At 40.2% G+C, this 19,080-nt stretch overlaps 1 protein-coding gene across 2 annotated transcripts in view; it reads right to left on the bottom strand.

Moving 5' to 3' along the window:
* The window catches only part of crtc3 (CREB regulated transcription coactivator 3), a 44,940-nt gene extending 26,455 nt beyond the window's left edge, over nt 1-18,485 (bottom strand). For both annotated transcript variants that reach the window (XM_038700942.1, XM_038700943.1), the window contains exons 1-4: nt 17,222-18,485; nt 12,971-13,081; nt 8,310-8,438; nt 1,584-1,645 (exon numbers count right to left, since the gene is read on the bottom strand). In XM_038700942.1, the coding sequence (XP_038556870.1) occupies nt 1,584-1,645; nt 8,310-8,438; nt 12,971-13,081; nt 17,222-17,353 (434 nt within the window). In that variant the 5' untranslated portion in view covers nt 17,354-18,485. The remainder of the gene's footprint in view (nt 1-1,583; nt 1,646-8,309; nt 8,439-12,970; nt 13,082-17,221) is intronic.
* Nucleotides 18,486-19,080: the final 595 nt, after the last annotated feature.

Here is a 19,080-nt window from a genome sequence, read left to right as displayed (position 1 = left end):
AAGTGGATAGGTGGACATTAAGCAGACGGATCTGGGTGCTCTCCAAGCTTTCAGATTCAGTCCGTTTAAGCCAGCACTAAGGGGAGACTTGTATATCTCTGCCTGTGACAGCGGAGTGGGCCAAAATCCACTGCTGAGAGGGAAGTTTATCCCTGTTACACACTGCGACAACAGTCTGTTGCAGGTTGGAGCAGGAGGCTCAGCTTGGCCTGCAGAGACTTGACAGAGCAGATGCCAATCACATACAGGGCTTTTGGCGGGTAATTGTGGAAGAGAAGAAATCGCCACAGGGAGAGATGAACATGAGTAGAATGAAGAAGAGATAAATTGTGTGCAATTTCACAAGGTAGCATCAAACACTGTTTATGTAACCTTGTTTTTTTTTGTTTGTTCACAATTCCAAAAGCAGGGCCATTGTGACTGAACAGCTACAATCAAAAACAGGGCGTGAGGCCTTTTATGTCTGCAGAGACCACGTATGGAAATCAATGAAATTTTATTTTGTCACAAACTGTTGTGGTCCATCACTTTGCAGCAAATAACACAGGTTTATATCACGATTACGATTAATCTCATCAATTTAGAAGTTCACTTCATGTAGAGTTTGAATGATAGGTCTACTACCCTACAAACTGAAGTTTAGATGACGTAATGCTCAAGCTTTCATTGAGAAACATAGTCTGGAACAAAGCAATGCTGCGTAAATTAAACATGAGAGTCAGTGCTTTGTGCCACAAGGCCCTCCCAGAGACACACCAACCCTAAGAACACTTGAAGTCTGGTTGCTCCAAAAGGACGTTTCTTAGCAAACCTGTTTTCTGCCGTCAACAATGACGAGAGGGCGTGGACCTTATTCACTTCTACAGTACATGCTGTTATAGTACGCTCAACAAGGACCCTGGCAAATGTCTGTGTCTGCAACAGGCAGGGTGATTGGCAGCCGGCCAAGCAAGCATACACAACACAAGAGTGAAAGACAGCAAGTGGGGAGGAGCTTGGCTGAGCTTTTTAACACAGGGCCATAATTCACTCCCTTGTAAACACTGAGGAAAAGCTGTCCACCAATACAGTGACCGCTCTGCATAGGCACAACCAGAGCTAGAAAAAGGATCTTACTGTTCACACCCAGGCCAGCTCATGTATCATTGTTTTCCAGCAGGTACTGTTATTGAATTTCTGCTTAGTTGGAGATTCTATACCACAAGGCATTGGTGCTGTGACAACATAAAATCCCTAAACAGTATGTCGATTGCTGTTGGGCATTGACCTTTAAAGCAAAAGGCTATCTGTCAAACACCTTTAGGTAGACACAGCACTTGAAACATTTGTGCAGAAATAATGAAAGCGAAAACTCCACCTGCCACCCTGCTTCAGTTCAGCCCTTGACATCTGCTGGTTATATATTATTTCTGATTTGCGTTTGATGGTGGGTGAATTTAAAAAGAAAGTACTAGTAAGCACAGAGAGGCTTGATACAGGAAACAAACTGGCAAGAGGAAACAGTTCCTTTTGTAAAATAATCTGGTTAGAGGAAGAGAAAACAATAACCATTTTGTCAACAACTCAACATATCTGTTACTCACCTTCTCCAGTTGTTGTCCAGAGGCGGGGACAGGTACACTGCTCCATACGGAGAGCTCTCTATGTAGGTTTTAGATAAGGAAATTACAGGCACAAATACAGAAACATCACTTAATACTTATTAACTTTAAAAAAAACATTGCATGAATGTATTTCCTTGTTATTAGATAGCACCACAGAAAGAAATGGAAGACAACTAGAACAAACAAATTTCCAGTCTGACCTGGTACAAAAGCACCTGTACTTGACTTCACCCTGACTTTTTATTTTATTTAATAACGAAACAAAGATGGATTCTAATTATAGCTCTAAGCTCAACTGCAGGACATAAAATATTCGATGGTGAGAGTTTGACGTGTTCAAAGAGAAAAGAAAGCATTCATATACTAAGCACATTCTCATCAAAGCCGTATTGTGCTGAAAGACAAGTGTGAACAATAGAGCTGCCCTTTTCAAATACTTAATGAAACAATGACAGCATTATTTGATTTACTACTGAATGCAGAGGCAGCGTTCCTGGCATTGTCTGTGGAAGGGCAGGACTTCAGAAGGGCGGTGTTTCGTCTTGCATTCAATCTTTTATTGTTTGCAAGTCGAGCTACTTTGCTCAGGAAACTGTCTCCTCTCTGGGTAGTTATTTAGAGAAGGGTATTAAAAATGTTGACCAATCAACATAAACAAGCTAAAGCATTCATACCTTTATTCATTTAGCTGACGCTTTTATCCAAAGCGACTAACAATTCTACGCATTTCAGAGGTCACACGCCTCAGGGACACAATGGTGGAATGGTCACAGTGGGGAATTGAACCTGTGTCTCTCACACCAAAGGCACGTGTCTTATCCACTGAACCATCACCACCCAGATTGGGTGTTGCACAAGGCCAACCAATGTCGTACACAGACACACACAACCTATCACTCATTGTCCCTCACACAAACCATGATGGGATAAGCCCCTCTTCAAATTTACACAAATAACTAAGTGGAAAGGACACTAATGTGGTTTCTCCAGGGTGGGGTCAAGCGGTATGTCCATTATGCAGAAACTACACACCACTACACTACTACAAGAGCAGTGACTGTAAAATTGGTACATAATTAGAAAAGCGCCTTCTATTTCTTTAAGTACTACACTATACATTTTCCTTTTCAAGATGTTGCGCTGCTCCCCGTCATCATCATTTAAACCACTCTACATAGCAGATTATGGTCTAGTTTGCAGCTGCCAGGCTGAACAGATTCTTAATGGATGTTAAACAGCTGAACTATGGACCCTCCAAGTGCTCTGCTTTTTCCTGGGGGCCCCCATCTACAAAGTTTGTTCTTAGTGAGCATAACTGGCAAAAGGGCTGAGTACTGGGATTTTCAGTGCTAGTGCTGACACAATATTAATGCAAAACAATACTTTCTTCAATACCTTACTTTGTGGAAAATAAACATTTTTCTACAAATACCGTTTAACCATTTAACATAACAAGTCAAACTTTTCAAAGTTAGGGTGGGCAAGATTGGAGAAACCAGCAAAAGACAGCTAGACTTTGAAAAGTATCCAACCCAAGAAAATCCCACTCCTTCCCTTAAGGCACCCCCCTCCAAAGCCACTCCCCCAAAACACATGTTCACATTCACTGAGTGTACGTTGGCAGAGTGCACGCAGGTAGGCTGTGCTTATTACTGTCCTGCAACAGCCACAGATATTTGTGTCAGCGCATTAGATTTATTGGTTGCTGTCGGGACGTAAAGAGAATTTCAATAAATAAATAAAATGCTTCCGAAATAAAATGCTAAACACAAGCAGCTGTACAAGGATTTTGCCTACATAAAATCTACACAATTATGCAATTATACAATTAGTAAATATCTGATTAAGGCATAATTAATAATAGCAATATTTTGGCAATACACATTTACTGCCCTTTGAGTGGTTGATTGTTAAGAAATATTTGCAATGACTGCCTCATCACAAGATTTTGTGCAAGAAAGAGCAATTTAAGTTTTAACGTACAATGAAATAAAATTTGCATCCATTGATCAATTGTCCTGATATCAGATTTTTGTGGAGAAACTGATATAGCGGTTAAGAGGTATCTTATTGAAATAAGTATTTATAGTTTGGAATGTCAATACGCATTGTGGAACTGGACCCTTATTTCTTACACTGCTCTGGTTAAGTTGCAGGATCATTATTAAGAGGATAAAGAATCGATGTTAGAATTAGAATAGATGTGGAAAAATGCTGCAAAGTTAGAATGTTTTTAAAAAAAAATCCATGTTAATAGATTATATTTATATTCGTCATGCTGTAGAATAAATTTGGGGCCAATCAGATGCCTCCCTGATAGTATTGCATGATGAATAAGTATCTACCTATTGATATCAATAATTATCACAATAACTGTCAAATCATTAAGTTTAGAGGCTGATATTTGCTCCTGAGGGAAAGTTGAAGTAACCAGATGTTTTTTGGTTTTTTTGGTTTTAAACTATTCTTTATGGTCAGAACATGACAAACACTTGATGTGAAACAGTTGATTATTACACAAATCTGAGGTAGAACATTTAAAACTATTATGATAAAATCTTTTTTTTCAACAAATATGCATGAGTAAAATTAAATAAAATCTTTTTTTCAGTCCCTTTTCCTTAACAAAGCCTAAGTTCAGACTGCAGGCCAATGTAACCCAAATCCAATTTTTTTTTACTCCGACGTGGCCTTGTTTCCATTTATGGCTTTTTGGCCGCAAGTCTCCCTAGATGGCCACTTCCGACTTCTTTGGACAGAAGATAAGTGGACCAGGATCCAACGGTTTTCTGCCAGCTATGAGCTCTGAACTGTTAGACATCTACCAACTGCGAAGGGAAGTAAGCATGATGCGTCTTTCATCTGCTGCAGTAAGTTTCTTTACTACTACTACTGTGTCGACAGTCCTCCACGTTGCCTGTCTCTTTGTGCTTCTTCAACAGAGCTTTGACAGCACATCTGGAAACCCGCCTGCCTTGCAATTTCTGCCTGGGAGAGATCTTGCTGATGCAGTATACAGTAACTGCATTGTGTCTTCTTGCTGTGTTCAGTCTTGCCATGGTGTATGACTTTTGACAGTAAACAGTCTTCAACAACCTCACCTTGTTAGCCGAGTTCGGTTGTTCCTCACCCAGTTGTATCCTTCCAGCCGTTTCTGTTTCAGTTAATGATTGTGTTTCAACCTACATATTGAATTGGCTATCATTAGCATCTGTATGGTATAATTGTGTAATCCTGCACATGTTGATATGCCTACAAAATCCCTGACTTTGTGCAAGTGAACCTACAAGAATGGATGCTGTTTTGAAGACAAAGGGTGGTCACACTAAACACTGATTTGATTTAGATTGTTCTTCGGTTCACTTACTTTGCATTTTGTTAATTGATAAATATAAACTATGTCTATTTTGAAAGCATTCTTACTTTACAGCAGTTCCCCCACACACTGCTTAAAACTTTTGCACAGTACTGTATATCTCATGACCACAAGTTGAGTGGACAGTCCTCTGTATTTTGACAGCAACAATCTCTTTCACCAGTGACCTTTACCCCATTTTGACCACATCATCTATACGCCTACAGGACACGTGGATGCACAGTACACACTTGTGGAACCAACACCAACCATCAAATACAAATGGGGCCAACTGTTTCCTATTTGACCCTAACAAGAACAGACTACAGGAGTGCCTCTACCCAGGCGGTATACATTACAGTGTGTTCTACATTACAACGCATCTTCGCAATTAACAGGAACATTTAAGACAAACCAAAGAGCTTGCTTATATTGTATTTATTCATTTAAATTACACTGATGATGGTGGTGGGGTCGTGGTGGAGCAGTGGATAAGACACATGCCTTGGGTGTGGGAGCCCCAGGCTCATTTCTCCACTGTGAAACATCCACCAGTGTGTTGCTGAGCAAAACACTTACCCCTTAGCTGCTCCAGAGGCGTCCGACCTCTGACATATACAGCAACAGTAAGTCGCTTTGGATAATAGTGTCCGCTAACTGAATAAATGTAATTGTAATGATCAGTCAGGAAACCTTGGAAACAGTCAAGAATGTTTATAGCTATGCTAGCTAGTTGAATTTTCTTCAATTTAAACAGTCGTTAACAAGTCCCTCACTGTAGATCATCCCCCTACATCAGCCTTGCCCGCTTGGAAGAAAAAAACAAAAACACACACACACAACTCTATACAAACAGTAGAAACAAGCTTGTTTTATCAGTGATGTCACACTGTACTGACAATGATGAGGATTTTTTTCTTCAACATGCTGCTTGCATCCTAATGACCAGGACTTAATGCATCTGTTCCGATCGTTTGTCGCAGACATATACACTAGGACATAGAACAAACTCCCCTCCAGCTGTCACACACCAGGTTACTGAATCATCTCTGTCCCGAGGCAAGGAATAAACAGATCTGCTTATTAAAATGCTATGAGGTGGGGGCGTGCTGATGGATCAGTGGGCAAAGTGGTGTTTCATGTAAATGCAACATATTGGGTGTGAAACCAGATCAGGAAATTATGTTCTATGTTCTGAATCCCTTTACTACAAACTATCTCATTAACTGTATAGTATTTACAGAACTGTTTTAACTAGAATGGGCATTTCCTTAAGAAAATGCGTGTGAGAGCTGCCAGCTATTTTTTTACGATTGCTACCGCTGTCGGTGCAATGTGCGGCTCCATCAGCTAAGATACTCAATGATGTGCTCCTAAGCACCAACAGAAGGCATGTTTTGCTTATAAACATATCTTCTGTGATGTCTACTGCGCTGTTGAAGAATAAAATAAATGAACATACATTTATCTGACATCCAAAGCGACTCACAATTGCTATACATGTCAGAGTTCGCATGCCTCTGGAGCAATGAGGGGTTAAGTGTCTTGCTCAGGGACACAATGGTGGATAGGTCACAGTGGGGGATTGAACCTGGGCCTCTCACACCAAAGGCATGCGTCTTAACAATTGCGCCATCACAGCTATTGAGCTATCAAGCTATTAAGCCTTTCACAGCACAATTCTGTGGCTGTTCATTTATTTTATTCTTCAACAGTGGTGTAGCCATCACAGAGCAAAACATGCCTTCTGTTGGTGCTTAGGAGCCATTTTTTTGTCAGAATAAGACATGATTGACAAAGAAACTTGAAAGCCTTCCCTTCATAGGAACACAGTCATTTTAAAATGCATAAAACTATTAATATAAAATCAACCATTACAGATATCAGCCACACAGTAATTGCACCCATCTCATGAAAAAGATGTACAATTTGAAGTTGAAACCAAGTTTGTAGGACAAATGGTACAGGTCTAGTTAGATGCCAAAAAACGGTGGAAACTAAACGTCCACAGGATTTTGACATTTTGAGGGAGAAAAGGCATGTGGCTACATTTTGGTGCCTTTCTTGTGCTTATAGAGATAAATATACGCGACTAGTAGCAGTTTACAAAAACATTTCTGGTCTGCAAAATCCTCCTGTCTCCACTCTAACTGATCACATGGCACACTGGCAAAGTCTGGTAAAAGCTGTAAAACCCTTCACTTTGGAAGTACATAGCTCCTAAACTAAACATTTTTTTAGCAAACACCAAATACAACTTTGAAAGATCAACTTCTTTTCTGCAACTTACAGCTGAAATTGAGTCTCTGGCTGCACATATGCCGGAGCACTAAGCTCTTAAATTTGGAAGAGTGGAGTCCCTGCTCCCATAGGAACCCATTCATTTTAAAATGCATAGAAATATTAATATAAAATCAACCATTACAGATATCAGCCACATTGGTAATAGCACCCATGTCATGAAGAAGATGTGAAATTTGAAGTTGGAACCAAGTTTGTAGGACAAACGGTACAGGACTAGTTGGATGCCAAAAAACTGCGGAATAACTAATAATACTAATAATACTAATAATAATATACCAAACTTTTTACAGCATAAAAGTAATACTAATACTGATGCAGGAGGAGAGACGTTGTAGTTTGCAATAGATCATAATTGTACTGTTTTAGTATTTCCATTCACTCAGTTCTAATGGTAATTTGTTTTTGTGTGATCATGCATTTGGTTATAAGAGGCACATAACGGTCTCATTCAAAACAACAACAGACACTTGCTTTCTACTCTCTACTACATGATACCTACGCAGCTGTGATTAATTCAGACACACACTGCATAAAAACAAAAACATACAAAGCCTGAATTATATGACCTCCAACCATGAAAATTGTAACCAAAATGCAGCAGAAAGAGAGATTATCCTGCTTTTACTCATTCCAACGCTGAAGATACGCTGGCAAAATGAATGTGAAAGGATGTGGCTGAGAGTTGAAGTGTAAACACTCACTCCTCTGTTCCTCATTCTGTGTATGACCACCATTGCAACAATTAGGCCCTTCTGCAGCTTCCTCAAAAAAAGAAAAATCAAATCGGCTGCTACACTTGCATATAAGTGCGCTGTCTTTGCATCACATTTCAAATTAGCAAAGCAACTAATTCTGTTCCGGAGGCTATAAAACAGCTGTCTACAATGGTAAGTGTTGTCACGCTTGAAGCTACACCACAAACCGCCATAAAAACACGATAAAAAACAACACACCAACAACAATGAAGACTAACCACCTGGAAGCCACGACACCCACTTCCACAACACTGATCTCGTACTGTCAATGACTTAGGCTTGAAAGGATATCTGCCGTCCATGCTTGTCGATGGGTCGGCGATGGGGGGAGTTGATGCGGTTGCGTTCCCTGTGAACCCTCTCGACCAGCCCATGGTGGCGCGTCCCTCTGACCGAGTCCAATCCTGACGGAAAGCCACCCTGAGAAAGAGACATCAGACACATAACACAACAGTCAGGGAGGGATGGAGGAAAAAAGGACATTTGGTAATCACTTTGTAATTTTAATCAAACTTCAGTTGCATTTTAATGCAGAATTTTGCTACAATTTCAGTTAATAATGCCTGGTGCACACAAGAGGCTTTTCAAATCTCAACTGATTTTGAATGTAGTTAATGTGAAGAATGTGAGACATGAGAACAGAATTAACCAAATATTAATATTTTAATTGTAAGAATGCATACACCAGACAATTCAGTCAAGACGCAGGAGTGGCAATTCCAGGAACTTGGGATCTTACAGAAACTTGTGTGATCAAATGTGACTTACATTACACAAACAGCAAAGACCGTCGTCATCAGCTAGTTGCGCTTGTGCGTGCTGTGTTTTGCACAGAATAACAAAAGAAGAGAATAAAACTGTAGATGAATTTGTGGCTGAGAAGACGGATTTTTAAAAATACACAACACTTAGGTGACGCTTCCCCCGTCAGCTTGCTCTCACTGGCTGTGGCGGGTTTCTGATCAGCCCAGTTGTTGACTTTAAGATTAAGTCTGTAAACGCCTCCACACTTTAAAATACTTTGGGCTGATAATCTGTCCTGACCAGTCTCGAATCGGGAAGACCCTCACGATTGTCGGAAGGGACGTACTGGACCCAAAATCGTCCCAATTATCCTCTAGTGTGCAAAAAAATTGTATTCCTGCCTCAACTAAAGTTTCAGGTTATGCCTGAGCACAGAGTCACACAGGGGACAGATAAGATCAGCAGGAAATCAGATACAGAATGGCACAGAGAATCTGGCCAATTTTCAAAAGAACACACCCTGAGCAGCCTCACAATCATATATCAACAATAAACAGAATTAAAACAGACAAATAAATTTAACTACATAGCCTGCTTAACCATGGTAGAAGCATTAAAATCAAGGACCAAATTTACAAAATCTGAACAAGTCACCAAAATCAGGAAGGCAAAACCTTTGATTCTAAAAGGGCTATAAAGGGGTATGAAACCGTGTAGACGACAGAACAAAACCGGGTCGCCGAGAAGAGCTGTGGCCTGGTAGTAGAAGCACAAATTAACAAGTCAACAACATCGGGCAGGCTAAACACTTTGCCCTCGAAACGCTTCCAGTGGCAGCTGACGCCGGACAGAGGAACAAAACTGTTCCCGGTGCGAGTACAGGGTTAGTCAGAGCCACTGTCTTACATTGATGCTTCAAACACAAGGAACTGCTGATTAACACTACAGGCACAAAGGTGGAATTAATTACTGTTTAGTAATGACACACAATAGTATATGACTGCATAAAGGTGTTTTCTATATTTGAATACCACATTAGTGATCCACTGTGATGAAATTAATCTAAAGAAAAAAAAAAACGTACTCTCAAAAAATATATTATGTAATAAAATTAGAATAAAACAAAAATGCACTCTCATACCAAAGCATTTACTTGGATTCAACCTGCTTCACCAGAGTGAGGAGCATGCAGAGAAAATTATATACATTTTTGGCTTTTGTATAAATATACATTGAAATAAAAAAAGTTTAAAGCCCTAATCCTTTATTGTCTTGTTCACCTCAACCGCAAGATCAGGTGGTTCCCACTTTAATTGCTGCTTATATAGTCAACAATGTCTGAATTTGAATATATGATCCACATTTGAATGGTGGTCATGGGCGCACCGCACATAAATCATAGATTAGGGATTTATTTACTATTGTATCTGAGTTTTAGTAGGCTGGCTACATTAAGTACCCTGCATTCATTTACTTGAATTAGAGCGAACAAAATGGTTATCATCAAGTGTAATCTAGAAGCCATTTAGTTTGTCGAGTTTTGTCCCCAGAAGAGAAGTGAATGGACTCCATAAGTGAGATGGACTTTCTCCCTCAATGCGGGGATTGATTTCTGGACCTGGCCACGGTGTTGCAGTTACTGATCTACCTCAAAGGGCCATTCTTTCGAGTAACAAGGGCACTTTCACCTGGACCCTGTGTTTCCCAGCATAGCCCACTCCTTGGAGAGCCGACACAGATCCAGGCCCAGCTCTGCAGAGAAGCACTGCTGGATCTCATACAGCACTGCCTGAAGTGGTGCTGACAACTACTGCACTGATCTTTTATTCCATCTGTTTTCCAGTCAGCAGCTAAATTATTTAAGCCTCTCCAGAGAAGCTTGTTTGCAGTTCTGAAGGTCCAGTACAGCGTTTTGCTTTAAAGACTAGACTAGTGGTTCCCAAAGTAGGTGCTGCGGCACCCTGGAGCCTTAAGGACGGGCCAAGGGTGCTGCAAGATTTATCATATCATTGTATCATCAACGTAAAGACTTGTCACGTCAAGCTGAAGAAATACAAGTGCATCTCATCCCTCAACGTCCTGTCTCGGACTGAATTTGCTTCTGTGTACCCAAAATCGTGTGTGTGTGTGTGATGTGGCTTTATCATCTCTGATTTACATGAAAACAAGAACAGAAACTGCTCATCAGTGGAGTCAGACCTGCAGGTATTGCTCTCTTCACACATTTGAGTGTTTGCAACAGCAAATTTACTTGTCCCGTTACATCCTTGCAATATTTTTGGGGTTTAATTGTTTGTCCTTGTAAACTTTAAATATGAGCTCATTTTAATTTTGAATAAAATGAAAGAAATCATGTCAGACATGTTAGTGTATTTCATTTTGTTCATTGCCCCTTTTAAGTTAAATATTTATGTGTACATCGACAGAGCACCTGTTGGCAAATATGTGTGTGTATATACGCATGTTGGGGTTGTGTGGCTAGGGGTGGCAGGACAAAAGATGTTCTTTGAAGGGGTGCTGTGGTCTAAACAAGTTTGCTCTCTGGTAGGGCTGACCCCAAATAGTCGAAGATTTGATGCTTCGATGGGTGGAGCATGATTCAACTGTCAATTTCACAGTCGAAGCTTCGCAATGAAACAAGGATCATTGCCATTTTTGCAATATGGGGGTGCTCAACGTCTGATTTTACATAGATCTATCAGTTTTCTCCCAATGAGTTAATATACAGCCAACAACATTACAATATACATGTCAACGTTTAATCCTGTAAATAAACATGTAAAAAGAATAAAACTTTCAATAAATGTTTTTAAATGTGCAAGAATAAATCCAAAATTAACCCTGGGTCGTCAGTGCGCATGTGTAGGGGTAGCGTGTATGTGTGAAGTGACAGTGGAGGAAACTTACTGAAGAGACGTGTTGTGCCGAGTTGTGTGCACCTCGTGGGACTATCGGATAATTTATCATCATTGATCAACCACACAAAGAATATTTTATTGTTTTTAAATAGCCGGCTACTTGAAATAGACCCGCGACCTCCACGCTGGCAGCACGGACTGCATGCTAAACTGTACACAAGACCTTTAAATTACAGGCGAGAGAGAGTGAGAGTGAAAGGGGGTCTTCAAAAAGCCTCAGTTTAGTTGGAAATCTAAAGTATAAGTTGAATGAATAGAGACTGCATTTCTGTAGCTTCTCAAGATTAAAGCGGAGCTACCATGTGTTACACCCCCCCGGATCACAATAGCCTCGCTCAAAAACACATATGATTCGACTGTAGGCAGGTCACGACTATGTAAATCCTTAGTCGGGGACAGCCCTACTCTCTGGACTGGACAACATTAGAACTTAGGTTTATTGTGGTCAGGCATTGAAAAAATCCTAAACTTGAAAAACATCTTGAATTTGGTAGATGGCAATTCCAAGTTAAGCAGGTTTTAAAAGAAAGTATTCATGTTTACTTTGACATCAATCATCCTTTCGCTTTAAGAAAAGCATTGGAGTACATTCACACAAAATAAACTCCACTGATATAGAGCACCCGAATGTCTACAAGGCTGTGTTCAGACTCACACTACCACTATGTGAAAAAATGCCGCCTACTCATGTATTTGAATTGCACTGCTGCGTTGGCACAGCTGGGATGCTGATACATAGGGCTCCATCAAAAAAAAAACAGCAGGTCCTTCCAGCAAAGACAAAGAACCTAGCTCACTTTTTGCCACAATGCAATGTGACATTATAGGTATAAGCGCACATTCTTCTGCAACACAATGCTGGTTTTGGTGTGGCGCAATTGATTACAAAGTCAATGGAAAGATGCAAATTTGCCCGGGACAGCACAAATGGACACATCCAAGTGGGTTGAAAGTGTTTTAACTTGAGCAAAAAATACATCACATATGGAATTCAAGGTACAGTTCAATTCACTGCAATAACCCTGGAATAAGCACTACTGATAAACCTAAATGTCTGGTTTTCAAGACAAAGATTATGACTTATCCTGGAATCAAAAAACATTCTACTGAAGTGACTGAAGTGAATTCTACTGAATGTGGGAGTTTATTGAAGTAGTAAGTTCTAGGGCTAGCCTTAATAAAAGATAAAGTGGTCCATAATGTTTAGTGTTGCTGACTGTCTAAGAGAGGTCTAAACTGATTTTAAATTTTGTGGTGGTGCCGTATATTCTGAACGTGATGAGATCCCACCTGAAATTCAGTGCTGGTGTTGCCGATCTGATTGACGTTAGGCAAGGAGCCTCCATAGTACTGCGCCCGTGACTGAGACAAACGAAGCTGCTGGATCTTCTGAAACTGCACCTGTCAAGTCAAAAAAAGGGGGACAAAAACAAACACAACTGTCATATGCATGGAGTCTTCACGTGCAAAGAACATAAAGCTTCAGGGTGAAATAACAATCTGATTAGGGATCGTCCTTCCCACCACTGCCATTGTGACATCAGCTCTCTAGTTCCTTTATTTTTCTTTCATCATACTCATCCATTTGTGCAATCACAACACTGTAGCTGTGAATGTCTAAAATTTCAGTCAGCAGTGCTCATAAAATTGCTATTTTAACATTTCTATGTATGCCTCTTCAAAGCACTTACAGCAAACTGTGGATGTACAGAATATAAATGTTGTAAAGTCATGTTGTGACACAAGCAGCTACTCCAGTGTCTGAACAACAGTTGTCCCACGTTACAATTAGGTATCATTAGGTATTCGTGTAGGCCTGTATGCATAACAACCCAAAGGGGTTTGGGGTTTAATGGAGCGCAGAAGTAACATACGGGGCACAAGTTCAGGGGATACATTCTAGGAAAAGAGCAGCTTGGCCTCCAAACCAGCACACCAAGAGATGCCACAGCGATCACCTCACAGAGAACACAAGGGAATTTGTTTTGCCAAGGTAAGGTAAACAGAGCCAATCATCAGCTGTGATCAGGAATAGGCAAATCAGAGGGGCATTTCTTCCGTATACTGCTGAAAGGGCACAATTTGAATCTCAAAGACTGACCTTATTCACTTTTCCCAATAGATTTAAAGATAATGGACAGATCTGTCAGAGGGATTGTGAATATGGCAAAAGATTAGGGATGGGCCTGGGAAACGTAACTAAATGTACATTCACTGCATTTATCTTGTTCGCCAGCAACATTTTTTTTTATTTTTACATCATTTCATTTTATCAGCTTAATGGGAATCTAGAGATTCACATAAAAGTTGTTTTAAGAAGGGATTTAAAAGATGAAAGCTGTTCAAATTCTAGTTGCAGCATCATGAACAAACACATTGATTGATTTTTGACAGAGATAGGTATAGAGCGAGTTGCAGTAGTTTAGACGAGATGAAATTAAAGCATGAATTACCTTCTCAAAATCAGCATGTGATAAAAAAAAAAAAAAAAAAGACATTTCTGAGTTTAAGAAAGCAGGACTGCGAAACTCTTTACCTGCTCTTCGAAAGTCAGGTTGCTTTCAAAAATCACACCTAAATGTGTCTAATAGCGTAACGAGACAAAAACAGACTGGAGGGCAAGTCAGCGTTCAGGCAGCCTCTCACTGCAGATTCAGACCGTGCCAAAGTAATAGGCTAAATGAATGCAATAGGAGTGTTGTACCTGCGCTGCGGAAATGCGACCATACTGAATACAAGCATATAGTTAAAGTCCTTGAGCCCCACTACAATGTGTATTTTTAGTCAGTCTTTTGTGTCTGCCCTGTATAAATGAGTGCAAGCTTTAGTTGTTTGGGAATTATCACTAGGTCAGTCTTATAATGGAGCATTACTGATATATACATATATTTTTTCCCCTTATTGACAATATGCCAGCATATTAGGGCCTTAACTGTTACAGTAAGAATTATGGCCAATAAGACACCGTTAAATATTTACACATAAAAACGATAAACATTTTCAAAATGTTTGCGTTTTCCCTGCTGCACCGAATACAAACGAAACACATCTGTCACTCTAACACGCCCAATTACACACACGTTACACCCCTAGTGAATTGTGGCCAATAAATGTCAGACTACAACTGTCCCCGCTGCCCAAAGCAGAGGGAGACAGAAACATTTTTCAGACAGTACTGTGATTAACTTGGATGTCCCACCACTAACATTACATTTTTCATCTAGGACAAATGAAAAAAATATGAAAATATTTAAAACACAAATCCCCATTTAAACCTCTTAATCCAGTGACAGTGTTAGCTATTACACAACATCAAACATGCAGACTTCACACACATCTGGTTCATGATGATCGGCAACACACTGCTGCCACGCTGCTCCAACCTGTTAACATTGGCGCCAAAATGTAAGATACTGCGATGCACACGAGCTGCTCAGGCAGGTGGTGTGGCATGCGTATAAATATGCCAAGTCCCTGCAGTACATCAGCCTAGAGAAGGCTTGAGTCTATCTGTGCACCCAGGCACCACGTACAGCTCTTCAGAGCCACTCGTGGAGTTCATATTCAGTCCTTTGGTCACTGGTGTAAATGTTGAAGCAGCGACTTCTAAATCCAGCTGTTTGCTGGCAGTGTGTCCTGTGCCCTGGCCAGCCTTGCTGACTGGGCTTTTCTGTCTCACAGGGGTCACTGGCAGTTCATACCTTATGGCAAACTTCATTCAGCGTCGCCTCTAAAACCACATCCTCTTTGACTGGCCATTCAGGCCTCTCGCTCTCGTAGAAAGAGCACATTATGAACCGGTGGCATGAAAATAATGTGAAAAGAGCCTTTATATTCTCCTAGGGATCAGCATTTTTATTACTGGAACGTGTAGTGTATATTCTTAAAATTATCTTAAGACGGAGAAAAAAACAATCTAAGAAATCACAACTCCTTAGACAGCAGCAACAAAAATCCATATATATATATATTTGCCTGTGAGGTTCTCACTAAACCAGTTCAAATGATATGTAGATCACTAAGAAAACGCAACTGGAGACCTGAAGAAGGGTCTCGTATGAGCGGTGACCAAATATCTAATATAAGACTTAAACAGCAAACCTAGCTGCTTATACAATTTTAAGTAACAACAAACTGTACCTTTGGCCTTAAAATTCATCTATCCTTATAAACATCAGCCTCACCATCTCTTTTTCAAAACAACAATTTTATTTTTTCAAAATCATAATTTAGCATTTCTATCTGACGCTGAGGATTCAGCTGGACGTAAATTCTTCTTGAGAGCAGCAACTGATAATTATTTTTATTTTCAGAAAATTAGGCGAACCTTCCCAGCGCCCAAAGTGATGCCTTGTTTTGTCCGACCAACAGCCCAAAAGACTTAAAATGTATGTATGTTTTTAAATGCCACATAATTTGTCAACACATCTGAAGTACAGCTAAAATGATCAGTCAATTAACGGATAAGGCAATCCCCAAAACATTAATCAATCGTTTCAGTCATTTATAAAGAAGAAAAAAAAAGAAATTCTGGTTCCAACCTGTTGAATGGGAGGTTTTGGTACTTTTCTCTGCTTTGTATGATTGTAACTTACAATTTTCTTTGAGTTTTGGACAGCTGGTTAGACAAAACAATACACCTGAAGTTCTCACCTTGTGAACAGTTTTCACTATTTCCTCAAATTACAAGTACACTATTTTATTGACAGTAATTGTTAGCTGCCATCCTAATCAGCAATAAGCATCATGTTACCTGCTGCTGAGAAACAACTCTAAACAGTTGAGACAACTTTCATACTCAATGCTTAAATCTTTATCGACCTAAAATGGATATGTAAGGCACACTTGAATTCATTTTAGCTGTGCTTAAGATATCTAAATATGGCACCACAAAATATCAGACTGTTGTGAGATTATGTCTCAATATTTGGACAAGTTTCTTAAAATATCACAAGTCGTAAATCTACCTGAGCACCTACATTGCAAATGAACAGGAGCACTGCCCAATACAAACATGAGTGTCCACACTGACATGCCCAGTTGACTCCACTTCTCCCTTCTCTGTCCAGTCCCTGTCAGTCTTTTAACCCCTGGGAATTCATTAACTGTAACAAAATGACAAGGTGCAAAAAGAGCAGGGTCTGAACACATGCATACTGCATATTAACACCCAATAGTGCTTCCTATGGGTATTTCAACCAGAGGAACTTTTGGCGGGTGGTAACTTACAGATGCAGAGGAGAAATTTCCCATTTCCTGTTTCACTGCTGGTTGCAATCAAAGAACAGGTCTTGTACGGTTTATGTAATAACCTTATGATTGTGGCAAATACGGTCTGTCACTTCTTGATGAATGTATGAAAAAGAAACGTAAGAAAAAAAATAAAATAAACAGAAGTAACGTTACAGGTTGAATCTCAGAAATCTCATTCAGCAATCAGACTGTGTGAAAGAGGGAGCTTTGTCCGTAAAATGCAATAAAACGCATTCGTGCAAAATATCACTGACAAATGACAATTGGCTGAAAATGAATTGTATTTACCCTTGAAACCGTGAGGTCTGTCATCAGCTGTTCAAAGGCCCGCGTCTCCTCTGCTTGCTTCTGGTTGTGCAGCGCTATCTTTTCGCTGAACTTCCTGGGGTTTGAGCCACCAGTGCCCGGGGAGCCGGACATCGTGCGGGCCGCAGTTTTACAACTTCAGGGGGAAGTGGAAGACGGTGCAGGGAGTCTATTTGTCAAAGCCTCTCAGTGAGCGTTGTAGTGAACCCATTAGTGTTTTAAAACATAGCACACATTACCGGTTGGCTAAAGCTAAAATCAGTCAACAATCAGGGTTACGCTACTCTATCTAAGCTAACGTAGCTAAGCTAACGTTGAGGCTCCCCGTTAATAAAAGTTGCTCTTTTATACATATAAAGCGGACTAAACAAAGTCTTTTCAAATTATATGTGTTTGTAAGTTAACTCGAACAACTTTGGCTGAGACGTACGTGCTGATTAAAATAAGTGAATGGCACAATATAACTTCATATTGACACATTTCCAGCGAACCACTTGTTTGAGTGTTAACTTGACGTTAGCTGTCAATGCTAACAGATAACGCTGGAGGTGAACGGAGAGCCGAGGAACAGCTGCAGCTAGCCAAGTTAGCTAAGCTGCTGTCAGTGCCGTCTCAACAATTGTGACAAACGCACTTTGCCAACTTGTCGACACTCGTCTCCGTTTAACATTAAAACTGCATGTATCAAGAGCCTGTTGTGGCTTTAAAAAAAAAAAAATAGCGTGGTATTGGAGAAAGTTGTAAGCCTCTTTAGCTAAATCTCGCTACTGACGTTAGCAAAGGTTTGCTCGGTTATAAACTGTTATTTCAACAAGTGTCCGCTGGGTCTTGTCCGGACTTAACTGAATTTCGACTTTAAGTTACCCACAAACTGGAGAACAAGCAACATCCAAAAACGCAGATAATCACACGTGAAGCAGGAGCATAATCCACAATTTGACAATTAACACTTAATATCACAGCGCTTTGGAGTCCCGAGTTTTGTGTTGTTAATCCACGGACAGCTGAGAGATTTTCAGGCAAACTCCAACCCGACGACTCTATGAAGATAAACAAACGACGCCGACAGAAAAGCTTGCTTCTTCGTCGCTGCTGCTACACCAGAATTGTTTTTGACAAAGCGCTGCAGATGTTTTCAGCTTTTTCGCCGTCAGTTGACAGGGATTTGAGCCGCAACTCAGAACCGCTCGCTGGCTTGGTCTCCTCATACTAGTGCGAGAAAAACATTGCCTCGTTAAACACCATCAGTACCCGTGATAGCCACACTACGGCGACAAACTGACCACGTTATCCGGCCTCTGTGGGATTACTAATCCCAGTTATTACCAATATATATTTGGGAAGTTGATACCAAGAGGCGGCCGCATTAATTAATCATTTAAATAGATGTTCTGGGTTCAAGTGAAATCCTGAAATTGACAGTTTCTCCCAGCTCTAGTGTGGTTTCCCTCCCAACTGAGAAAGTCAAAGTTGGGTTTACCCATATTTGAGTCAATAAAGTAAAATATCATGATTTGTTTTACACATTATAAGAACCCACTCATGCACTGCTAGACAAACTTTTTGTACTGTAGTGATGTGCATGTGTCTTAATATCAGATATACCTTTATGGAAGTACTCTCAACCTGCAGAGGAGGTGGAAGATCACTTACTGAAGTATAAAAGTAGCAATACCACAATGTGCAAATACTCCATTACAAGTGAAACACAAGTATTACCAGCTAAATTTACCTTATACAGGAAATAAAATTATTTATGTACCATTGTGAATATAGGCTTTTTTCTTGATATTTTCTTTTCACGTTTGATTACTAATATGTAAGCATTGTGTTAACTCGTT

The sequence above is a fragment of the Micropterus salmoides genome, unplaced genomic scaffold (assembly GCF_014851395.1).
Source record: "Micropterus salmoides isolate LMB-PRFRI ecotype aquatic unplaced genomic scaffold, ASM1485139v1 Ms_hic_scaffold_6, whole genome shotgun sequence".
Lineage (NCBI taxonomy): Eukaryota > Metazoa > Chordata > Actinopteri > Centrarchiformes > Centrarchidae > Micropterus > Micropterus salmoides.
The sequence above is the reverse complement of the archived record's forward strand: the minus strand, read 5'-3'. Positions and strand labels throughout refer to the sequence as shown.